General features: G+C 39.6%; 1 protein-coding gene across 8 annotated transcripts in view; it reads right to left on the bottom strand.

Moving 5' to 3' along the window:
• Positions 1-507: 507 nt before the first annotated feature.
• The window catches only part of CELF2 (CUGBP Elav-like family member 2), a 370,482-nt gene continuing 358,592 nt past the window's right edge, over positions 508-12,397 (bottom strand). For all 8 annotated transcript variants that reach the window (XM_062020104.1, XM_062020096.1, XM_062020124.1 and 5 more), the window contains 4 exons: positions 11,245-11,424; positions 8,315-8,458; positions 2,221-2,392; positions 508-889 (listed from right to left, as the gene is read on the bottom strand). In XM_062020104.1, the coding sequence (XP_061876088.1) occupies positions 2,265-2,392; positions 8,315-8,458; positions 11,245-11,424 (452 nt within the window). In that variant the 3' untranslated portion in view covers positions 508-889; positions 2,221-2,264. The remainder of the gene's footprint in view (positions 890-2,220; positions 2,393-8,314; positions 8,459-11,244; positions 11,425-12,397) is intronic.

A 12,397-nucleotide genomic window follows, 5' to 3' on the forward strand; every position in this document is an offset into this window, starting at 1 on the left:
TACATTGAAACAGTATAAAATATAGGTAATTTCATGTGCATTAAACCATGGATTGTCTAACTGTGAGTCAGTTCAGCAAAAGGTGACACAAGTAGGTAGCATTTGCCCTAAAACAGGGTAAATATTTTCTTATACTAATCTACAAAAAGTGGTTCTATATATATACTTTAATGAGAAAGTGAGCCACCTAAAATGGCCTTATCAAAAAACTTTACACTGCCTGAAAAATGTAAAAACTATTACAGACCTCTAGAGACTTAAAATCAGACAGTTTTATTTCTCAAACTGTTTTGGAAGTAGTCTGTTAGAAACCAACATTCTGTGCCTCTGGACACATATTGCTATTGTCACCAGTGACCAGGCAGAATGCCAATCCCTGTATAATACTTTCAAGTCTGTTTTTTTTTTTATTTATTATTTTTTTTTTACGAAATGAAAACAAAATCCAAACAAAACAACAACCAAAAACCCAACCAAACTGAAACAAAACAAAAGAAAAAACCCAAACAAACAAATCAACCAACAAAAAAAACCCAAAGGAAAAAAAAAGGAAAACAAAACAACTGAAAACAAAAAGGAAAGAAAGAAAAAACATTTTGCCACAGGTTGTTTTTAAATCCTATCATTAATTTATCTAATAAGAAATTTCAGTCTTGCATGAATGCAGCAATGTTTTTTCACATTGACTTCCCAGAATTCATAGCTAGATGAGGTCACATGCAAATTTCAAAGGTCAAACTAGATCAAAGGTCAGTAGGAGAACCAAATATGATGTGAGGTCAGAAAGACATCAGAAACAATGACTGGACGATGAAACTGTGGTGTGTTTATTTTTGAGACGCCACAGGGACATGCTAGGCAAACGATGGGCTAACGGGCATGGAGATGTCTAGGGAAAAAACAAGGGAGAGGAAAAAAAGTTACACAGAATCTATGCAGCACAAACAAAATCACTTTTATGGGTGCAGGAGAAAAAAAAAAACTAATGCAAATCTTTTGTCAATAGAGTCTATGAGCCGTTCAGGTAATTTGCATTAACTTACAATACTTGTCAACAAGAGCACAATGGAACCCCAAAAGAATCCATCTGAAAGGAGTCAGAGAGAATGGATTCCTCTTTGGGGAGAAAAAGAGAGGAAAGGACCAGTCTCTACGAACATAACAGAAAGGTATGGGACGGGGAGGGGAGGGAAAAAAAAAGGTCAGACAACTGAACTTTAAACTAGTTAATGGAAACTACGAACAAAATAACCAGACAAATACAAACGAGAGGATAAAAGCATGAACTGTAAAGGGGGTAGGGTTCAACAGTGAAAAAGCGCCCATTCGTGGCACAATTACTCTAGAGACTACTTCAAAGGATCTAGCTAGCATAGAGAGCTGCTCTTTAGGTATCCAATAAGTTAACAATAGGCAATAAATAACTTCCATTATTTCTGAGGCAGTAAAAATTTTGTATAAAAATAGAAATGCTTTTTACAAATAAAATTTACAGGCCTGTGGCTTTCTTTTTTTTTATTATTATTAAATTTATCTCTCAAGAAACATCAAGTATTGTCACTCATTTTATTTTTTTTATTTTAAACCCTGTAGCTTTAGAAACAGATCTCTAAATCTTTTTTTTTTACATTAATCCTTTCCAAAAAAACCAAGAACTTAAAAAAAAGTGAAATATAAAGACGACCAGTGTAAAATCAGACTAATATATAACAATACGTTGATTCAAACCAAAAAAAAAACCCCATCAAATCTTCTCAAAAAACAAGTTGATGCAGTGGAAAGACTTGTTTCAATTTTTTTTTTGTTGCAAAATAAGTGCTTCAACAGGCATGAGGCCATTTTGTTTAACCTATAAACTGCTGGTGCCACCCTGGTAAAATACGATCCATCCATAGAAAACAACTTTTATTGTGTGCTAATGGCACCAGGGTTCACAGAGTTAAATTGCACATTTGTTTGTCTGTGTGTGTGTGTGTTCCTTTGAATTTCAAGACGTTTATTTTTGTTTGTTCATTTCAAAAAGGAGATAAATTATGCTGCAAAACAAAATACAGTAACACAAATCAGTAATTACTTGGCAAGGAAATGGGAGCCAAGTGCAATAAGGACAATTGGGGAAATGGAAGTGGTAACTGTAAAAATAACTGTCTCTTGGTGAAGGTTGGCTCTATGTTCTTTCTTAACCCCCCTGCAGAGGACAGGTTTGCTCATGGGACTTACCCTAAGAAAGCTAAAATAAGAGCAGTAAGCATCTGGGGTTAAGATCAGTAAGGTTTGCTGTCATTTTTGGAGCGTTTCAGCTGAACCTTCAAGCGTTTCATGCCAATCTGAAAGCCGTTCATAGCCTGGATAGCAGCTTGTGCAGAGACTGGATTGTCATAGCTAACAAAACCTACGAGACACAGAACGGAGGCGGGAGAGAAAGCGAACTATAGGTTAGAACAAATGTCAGAAGGCGTTTTGTTAGGATTCTATTATTACTATTTATTTGACATATTTACCTCACTTTCAATTAGTTCTTTGATCACACTTCATACCCCATTTCCTCTCCCGTTTCCTTTGCCTTCCCCTTTAATATCTCTTTCCTAGCTGAGATGCAGTTGGCCAGTTTTGGTGCAATGCAGTTTCCAATCTGTTATTTATCTACCTACCTTAGTGACTGAAGATACTTATTGCTGTGACACTTTTCAGTGTAATATCTACATACCTCCCAGTCTATTAGGAAGTACTATTAGGCCAGTCTGCAGATGTGAAGCTGAAACAGAAAGCCTGGTTACAGAAACAAACCGCAAACTTAATTTGCACACCTGAATGTGAGTGCACGTGCCCTCGTCCTGTGTGCCATGAAACACTCATCTCCTCAGCCTTAGCCTAGGACAGTTGCAATATTAATATTTTGTATTTTTACAGCTCCTTCCAGTTCAGGATCTCCAGGTACAGTAAATGTTAATTAATTCAGCCTCTTGGTCCCCAAAGGTGTATGCAAGCATCAAAATTAAGCAGCATCGTAAAGACAACGGCAGGGCTTGATGGGAACTCCAGGTCTTCTGCTCCTCAGTTGTGAGCACTAACTGGAGGGATAATGCTTGCTTGGGTAATTCAGAATGGCTGGCCTGGCTCAGCTTTCTTTTCCCCAAGAGACTAAAAATGCTCTGTTCATAATGGACTCAAATCTCCCTGATTCTGGAAGCTCAAAATTCATTTTCATATCTGGGCCTCCCACTTGTAATTGCAGAGCTCGCCTAACTGCTGCTCTGCCTCAGCTCTGGCTAATTACTACTGTACTCAGTCTGCTATTATGCATCTCCTTTGAAATGCTCCCTCTTCTTTCTACTTGAATTTGCCTTAACACATATCCCTTCACTCTGTTAAAGCACTGATCCCCCCCCAGTTTGTTTTCAGTCCTCACACACAGGCTTCTCAGTGCCTCTCTTCTACCAGCTTTCTTTGTTAGTGTCTGCATACTTTTCTGATTCATAACCTCTTTTTACCATCATTTTAACCTGTTCTTTTATGACTCTTGCTTACCTTGCACTGCTGCCCTCTTCCATCTTCAGTGTCAGAATGATACACTTTTTTTCTTTGTAAAGAATAAAACCCTCTTATCAAGTCATCTAGTTTTTGTCCAGCTGCTCTCCTTCATAGACTATACCTATAGCTTCACCTTAAATCAACTTCACCAAACTATTTAACTTAAGACTGTTCTGACAATCCAGACTGCTGTTCCTTCCACTCAAAAACATCTCACTTAAACCTATGCACACCTTCCCCTGTCCAAAGACAATATCCTCTGTCCATGTTGTTCTGTGGTTGATTGTTACCTCCTTAAAGGATAACAAATGTTTCTCCACATCTTCCTTGGTTTTAGTTAACTCTTGTCACTTCCTCACTTTCTCTATTAGATAATTTCCTTTTAATATTATTGCCATATCCTGAGGAGCTTCATCACTCTTTTCCTTTCTTCCTTTTTTCATCCAGGAGATATTATCAGTTCACATGACTCCAATCACTCTGTTAGCACTGTACTCCTTTGTCTACTTCCACCAGCTCACAGATCTCAGCCTTGATCTCTAGGATTGCCTCAGGGATAGAAATGCTTCATGAGTCAGAAGGCAGCTGTAGCACCTTCCAGGCAGGTGCTCCACAACTGAGATGTAGCTGCTCTTACCTCCCTTGACAATTGAGCTTTCCTGACCTTCCCTTTGCTCTCTTAAGTGCATTCACAACAGTCTTCTGCTATGAACTTCTCATCACCTTAGCTCATTTTCGTCTTAGCTAGTTTTAGCCACCTGAAAGCTAAGCAACTGATATACACTAGTCACTCAGATGGCATCCATGATTGGTGGATAAAGAGAAGCAAGCACAACCAGAGATGGCTTTTCCACTTACCATTCATGTCACCAGTTTAGACACCTCCACTGATGACAGAAGAACAATTAGTTCAGGCTATGCTTACCTCCCAGGGAGGTGAGACAAGTTGCCTCATTCTGCCTCTTTATTAGCTTCTTTGACTCAGCCACAAACTCAAGCACACCACCTCTGTGCTGCATTGGTGGCATCAACCTGTAGCACTCAGCTGTTATTCTCATTCGTAATTTGTCTCTTTACAGAGAATACTACATCTATGTTAGCTGTTACACTTTCACCTTCTCCCTTATTGAGAACCTTCATTTATAAAGCTTACAGAAGAATCTGGCATTCTATCCCTTTATTTATCTTATTTTCTGATTGCACCAATTCATCTTTTTTTTGCTCTGAATTTAAACCTCAGCTTCCATGAGGATGGGATGATGTTTCTTATCAATTTTTAAAGACCCTGTTATGATGATTCTGATTTTTGTTTTAAATATTTAGGTCTCTATAATCAGGATAAATATTTTTAATAATTCCAGTAGCAATTCTGTTATCATGCAGACTGCTTATATGCAATGAAATCATTGGGTTCCCCCTTCTCCTGCCTTATTTTTACATCTCTCATTTCTGTTATTCTAAGGTTTATGAAAGGTGAGAGATAAGCTTGAAGAGTAAAACCTTTTTCTTGCTGAATCATGTAGAGCTCATGAGAACTCATGGAAGAGCACTTCCAGGCCTAAACACATTGTCCTGTTATCCTCATCATCACTTAATCTTTTGAGCACTCATTTGAGGTGGACAAGAAAGCAAATAATGCCAAAGTCCATTTTCTGCAAAGAAAAGTAATTTGTCATTTTGAGAAGCAGTGTTACAGAAAAGTTCATTGCTGTATATCACTACCCTGTGACTCACTCAGAATGCACCTTCCCATCCCAATTCTGCCACTGGACAGCCTTGAACATTCTTTTCACCCTTCTGATGTTCAGCCTGTTCTCATCTGTAATTTGACTTCTGCCTCCTTTGGGCAGAGGACTGGAAACTCCAGAGTAGAAAGCACCATGTGCCAACTGTCATTACTATATCTATTACTATTATTATAAGGGAAAAAAAGACCAAACCAACAAAAAACCAAACCCAAACTATACCACAACCAATGACCATTAACAACACAGAAGAGAAATGGATTCCTCAGATGCACTATTGTCCTAGTTTTTTGGATTTGAGGACAGAGGAAAGAAATAAAGCTTTAAACCCCACAAATATGGGACCCAAACCAACAAACAGATGGTTCATGCTATTAAAGCTGAGGAGGTACATACAGAGTACACCAGTGTGCTAAACTAGCAGGATTAATACTGGCTTTCCCCATGACTGACAGCATCACAAAGTTAAATTGCTAACTCTAAATTAGTAGTCACCTACTGAATCAGAAATCATAGAATCATAGCATGAAAAGGGTTGGAATCATCTAGTCCAACCCTGCTGCCAGTACAAGTCCACCTAGATCAGGTCATTCAGGAATGTGTCCAGGTGGGTTTTGAAAACCTCCAGAGAAGGAGCCTCTACACCCTCCTTGGGCAGCCTGTGCCAGGGCTCCCTCATCTAAACAGTGAAAGAGTTTTTCCTAATATTTAAATGGAACTTTTTGTGTTCCAGCTTCATCCCATTACCCCTTATCCTGTTGCTAGATACTATAGAAAAAAGGGATGTCCCAATCTACGGACATTCACCATTTAGATATTTGTAAATATTAATGAGATCTCCCCTCAGTCTCCTCTTCTCCAGACTAAACAGCCCCAGTTCCTGCAGCCTTTCCTCATAAGGAAGATGCTCCAGTCCCCTGATCATCTTGGTGGCCCTGTGCTGGACTCTCTCCAGCACTTCCCTGTCCCTCTTGAGCTGAGGAGCCCAGAACTGGACACAGGACTCCAGATGAGGCCTCACCAGGGCAGAGTAGAGGGGGAGAAGAACCTCCCTTGACCTGCTGCCCACACTCTTCTTGATGCATCCCAGGATGCCACTGGTCTTCTTGGCCACGAGGGCACATTGCTGGCTCATGCTTAGTTTATTATCAATCAGGACTCCCAGGTCTCTCTTTGCAGAGCTACTCTCCAGCAGGTCACCCCCAGTCTGTACTGGTGCATGGGGTTGTTCCTTCCCAGATGCAGGACACTTGCCCTTTTTGAACCTCATGAGGTTCCTTTCTGCCCAACTCTCAAGTCTGCCACTGCAGTACTTTTTGCTTCTAAAGCAGTATTCTCTCACTGGTGGCAAAATATGTAGAGAAGAAGAAAGAGAAATTGAAACATTAGTGAATGCTGACTAATGCCAAAGAGATGGGGGACACCTCCACCTGTTGGCTGTTGACCCCTTCATTTTCCCTCAAATAAGATAATCTTGGTGCATCACTCTAACTTGGGTAATTGTGTCCCACAAATCCAGACAAATGTGTAAGTAGGCAATCAGAGAGTAAAAGGAAACCCATAAAAAACAAGTGTGGGAAGTAAGCTGATGAATTGAGTTGCCTGCCTAAACTAATCTACATTCTTTCAGCAGTCACCACAATTGCTGCATTTCGATTAATGTAGTTTGATTTGACATTTCATCAAGATTCCTGGAGACCTCAACGATTTTGTCACCCCAGCATACTAACGGAACTGGCTCTAAATCAATAGGCGGTCCATTTCAATTCCACTTTTCAAATTTTCTACAGCCTCAGAGACTGTTTTAACCCATTGCAGAAACATTCAGGACTATGTCAGTCTAGATGTGACTGATTTTTGGTAAAGCTTAAAGAGATGAGTGCTTAAGAATCAAACTCGAAGTCTATGGAAAAACGCAGAAAGAATGTCACTCTCAGCACTGAATTAACTTTCCAAATGTACTAAGGGCTTGTCTTAAGGTGAAAATCACTCGGATTGTAGCAAGGCTTGAATTCCAGTGCCATAGGTAGGTATTTCTGAGTAACTTGATGAAGTCTCCTTGTGTTTGGGTACTGTCTATTTACAGAAATTCAAACTCTTTTAAGACAGGTTAAAGCCCAAGAGCTGTGAGGACCCTGGATAGCCTTTATAGAGACAAATCCTTAGGTAGGTACATTTTAATAAACCTTAGGTTTTAAAAAGAAGTAATGATAACTTATCTTTAAGAATTTCTTTCTTCCTCCTAGATCCTCCTCATGTTGTGCATAAGGCCACTGCTCTACCAGCTTGCTTATGTTCTGTACTCCATCAAAGCACTGAACTGGTGCATATATACTATTCAAAAGACATCAGCCCACTTTAATCAACCCTAAAACTTAATTTCTACCAACATATCTTCTCCTCTGTTGAAATCTAATTTTATGGCAGCTCATAAGGTTCTCTGGGAAACTCAATACTGAAATTGTGGGGGTCTCTTCATCACTGCCCTAAAGCCAAGGGAGATGTTACCTTCCAGAACACCTTGGAGTCTGCCTGCAACAGCTGGAGCTGCGTATCTAGACATCAACTGTCTGTAAAGCATTCTGAACGACACATACACACCATTCAAACACTAATTGCAAAATCTTGTACTTAATTCAGAAGAAAGAAATTCCTGTAATGTAGAAGTAATGGGTTAAACACAGAGCATTTTTAAGTGGCTCAGCTATACAATAGAGAATAATTAGGTATCCATAATAAGGCAGTTTAATAGTATACTAAATGACATTCCCCCACATAGGGTGTAATTAGTTTCATGTACTTGACACATTCATGTGAGATGTCAGACTGGAAGATTATTATTGTTTTTTCATATCCAATTTTTAGTCAGAACTAGTTTGTCTGTGCATCTTCCTGCTCATTTGAGGATTAATAGTCCATTATTTTTGGAATGAGATGCCAGTATGACATTTCTCACATTGCTGTTAATTTTCTTTTCTGGCCTCTTTTCAGTACAGTGCATGTGGTTTTTAGTATTTGATTTATTAAATTTGACATACCAAAGCACTTGCTCAGATTGGTCTGTTTGTCAATGAAGACTTTAGCAGAGATAACATTTCCAAAAGGCATGAACATCTGCAGAATGTCCTGGTCTCCAAACTCCTGGGGGAGGTGGTAAATAAAGAGGTTTGCCCCTTCTGGACCTTTAGGGGAAAAAAAAAAAGTAAAGAAGTATGAAAACAGCTATTGCAAGTGCTATATTTAATTTGTTTTTCCATAATACTTACTGAAAGTGATGATCAGAAAGCATTTCACTTTTCAACTTTGAAGGAACAAAAGCAAGTGGATCATCAAAGGAACAGAGCTGAAATGCAGCTCTTTAGAGTGTCCTATCTTGAAAAGTGTTTACTTGATATCTCCACTACAGAGGAAGTTAAACTGCAGCCTCTTTCTGCAATTTATACGAGTGTCTTTCAGTATAATTAAGGTTAGGAAAAATGGTGCACAATGTATCACACTCTCTCACAGTACCCCAAGAACTGCACAAAGAGCGCTCTACCGCCTCAAACACCTGCATGGGTTTGTCAATTTAATTCTAGCTGTGGGAACGGATAGAAATGCAATGAGCTGAGCTCAGATTTGAGTATCACAGATGTAAACTCAAAGAGCAGGAAACTGGTGGAGATGGAAATAAAAAGGATAAGGCAGAGGAAACCTTGCGACTTGGAAATCAGGGAAGTCAGAAAGAAGCTCAGAATCAAATCTGTACTGACTCATTTAAAAAATGACAGCTTTCTTGGTTTTGGTTTTGTGTGTGTGTTTTTAAAATGTAAATTCCCTGGAAGAAACTTTGTAAAGTAAGTCTTTTGAAAAAGTTCAAAATAAAGTAGTTTGGTTTAAATTAAAGTGGCTTTAGACAAAGTTGGGTTTGCAAAGAAAGATGCAAACTCAGAGTTGTTTTAAATATTTTTCTGCCAGCCAATATCTGAGACACACGTTATTAGTTCTCTTGGTTTGAACACTCATTCTAGCACTAATAGGTTATTTTTTTTTTCCCTAGTTCAACTTCTCCTTTACAGTAAGATATTGGAAATGAGCATTGGATGCCTGGAAGAACATGAGGTATGATGGAGCCAGACACGTAGCCTCCCCATGTAGACATGAGGAGCACTAGAGGTACACAAAAGGAACAAACAGTTCTGCTAAAAACACATCTGGAGTAACCTATCAAGTATTCCCTTGCTTAATGGAGCCTAAGTGTGCCTCAGATTTGATGTCCTTGGTTTTCTGGAGAGGAAGAGGAAAGAAAGCATCAGATTTATGCAGTACCTTCTGCAACAGGCATGAAGCCTCACCTCTTCCATACAGAAGAACCAGACTGGCTGCTCTCTCTCAGTTGCAATGTTTTCTCAAAAGGAAGAGATGAATTGATTAGGAAAAAAAGTGTTTTTAAAAAGAATATCATTTTCTGTGGATGGAAAAAAAGAAAGAGGCACAAATTTCGCCACCTGAAATGTATTTCTTCTTACCACAAGTAAACTGTCCTATCCAGAGAATAATATTTGTTTTAAATAGTAAGAAAAAAATGATTAAACAATAGCTTAGAGCATATGCATGAGGCAGCTCACTGTGGTTCAGCATTTCAGATTTATATAGCATTCTTCTCTGCTACTTGTTTATCCTCAACCACTCCAGACTCTTCACCATTCCATCAGAAATCACATTAAGAGACAAAACATAGTTGTCAGTATTCAGTGACGGAATTTATTCAGTTTTACTTAACCCCTTACTAACAGAAACGAGACACGTAACAAAAAAGACTGCGTTTTAAAAGGGACACTGCCAATTTATAATGATAAAAGTAAACCTACCTAAAAGTAATACCTACACTTGGTATGAATGTTTATAAACAGAAAAAGATCAAAATAGTAAGAAAAAAATCAAAGTGTCATCTGATATGTGTTTTACAATGATACCAAATCAACAGTTTCTGGTGCCAAATAGTTTGCTGCCACTGACAAAACAAGAGTGATGAAAGTTAAATGAAGAGAACACAAAAAATTGAGAAAAAAAAGGTTAAGGAAAAAAAAAATCCTTTAGTTTTAAATAAGCTAAGCTGTTAGCAGTAAAGAATTCAGAGAAAACATACATTTTAACTTCAGTATCCCTAGACATGAGCCAGCTGGGGGAATGCCATATCTGTCTTCCTAGGAAACACTTCCCATAACAGTACAAGATGTTATTTTAGGAGGATAAAAATCCCTTCTCTTGAGGATATTATCCTAGGTTTCTTTCCAGAGCCTAGTCCTGGTAAGAACATCAGTGACAACATAGATACAATCTTAGAAAGCATGCAATATTTTCCCGTCCTTCTAGAATTAGCTGGAAAAGAGAAAAAGCAAAGAAAACAGAAACAAACCCCCAAAACCCCTGGGAAGTGTGCAGAAAGAGGGGAAAAGAGTAACCTCATTTTCCTAAACATCTTGTAATTACTATTCATTTATTGTTAGCAGTAACTTCCTGAGGTTTATTTGCTGTTGGTGTGGGGAGAGGGGGGCAATCATTCACTCAAGTCGCTACCCCGCAAGACTCACAATTAAGCAAAGAACCACTCAAAGTGAAAACGGATCTTGTCATTAACTCAAAACCTTAAACCTAATCAGATTAACTCCATTATCCCACCAAATGGAAAACAGAAGAGAGAAATGGCATTCATAAAAGGATGCCGGTGCCTTTTTATGTGCTAGCTGGGAAATGCTTTTGTACTAGAAAGGATGGTCAGTGGAGTGTAACTCGAAGGACAGATGGTTGAAATATGATTTATGTTAGAGGTTAAAGAAGGCAACAAGACTAAAGAGGAGAAAACTGAAAACAAAGAAGTATCAAGGATTAGGCTACTCGAGGTCTCTGTGACGAAGGGAACCGAGAGGAGGTTTGTCTGTGGGCAGCGTGCTCGGCGCAGGCCTGCTGGGCTGGCAGCAGTGCTTACCTTCCTTCTGGCTGCCCGCAGCGCTCTGCTGCTGCAACAAGCTCTGGCTGTACAGCGTGGGCAGCGCGGCGGCCGCGTACTGCTGGATTCCTGAGTAGGCCTGGGTGAGTGCGTCCATCGTGCCGGCCGTACCGTTCGTCAAGCCTGTGGCGCCGAGTCCTCCGTTCAGGGCCGCCATACCTGAGAGCATTTGAGCAACTTTACAAAAAACCCAACAATAGAGAAAAGAAATTGCACTTGTTCATTAGTGCTTTCCGAAAGTCGTTGGTATTATATGACACTGACAACGACAGCAGGGCATGCAGCTCGGCACTTCACCAAATGGGACTGGAAACAAAGAAACACGACTCTGGCGTCAGGATCACTTTAGCACAAGGGTTGCACAGTCAAATGGACTCGCATGCAGCCTGCTACTGGCAAGTTCTACACCTTGCTGCTCCTGAAAGCCTCTCTGCCCATCCTCTACACCCGTGCTTCTGCTGGGAGAGTAAGACCTGTTTGAACTCTATCCTTGCAAGCTGGCCACTGGGAAAAAGCAGTCTGCAAGGAAACACGCTCTTTCTGACCACAGTCTTTAGCAGCAGGTCATGATCATACCGCATCAGAAGTGTTTTACTTATACAGTTAGCAGAGACTCCTGATTAACAGCATCTAGAAACAACCCTTTGTACAATTATGGGCTTTGTCCCTTAGGTTTGTGGCAGGAAGATAAGACTGTGACACTCTGTGCTTCCACTCTTGTCCTCCAGTTACTCCGGTTCTCCAGTTACTCCAGAGGAGACAAACAGCAGTACATCTGAAGTGACTAGAGTGTTTCACCCAGAGCAGGCACCTTTCATGAAGAAACAAAAGCGTGTGGTTCTTTCTTCTCACTGGAAGCAACAGTAGCTTCATTTTTTTTTCTTTTAGCAAATCTACATCCTGATAAATAACAGATTAATTTAACTGGGATGACTGCCAAAGAGGAAATTTCAGGCTAGATTGCTAGCTATGCAGAAAACGACATCCCTCATCTGTGCAAACAGTGCAGGCTGCAAAAGAAGTTTTACTACTCTAACTAGATGGGTTAGTGTCTCTCACTGTTGCTTCTGTTCCTTAATATTGTTCTTAAATGAGTCACATTGAAGTTAACAGTGCTAGCACTGTTCCAGAC

Source organism: Colius striatus, chromosome 1 (assembly GCF_028858725.1).
Source record: "Colius striatus isolate bColStr4 chromosome 1, bColStr4.1.hap1, whole genome shotgun sequence".
NCBI classification, from domain to species: Eukaryota; Metazoa; Chordata; class Aves; order Coliiformes; family Coliidae; genus Colius; species Colius striatus.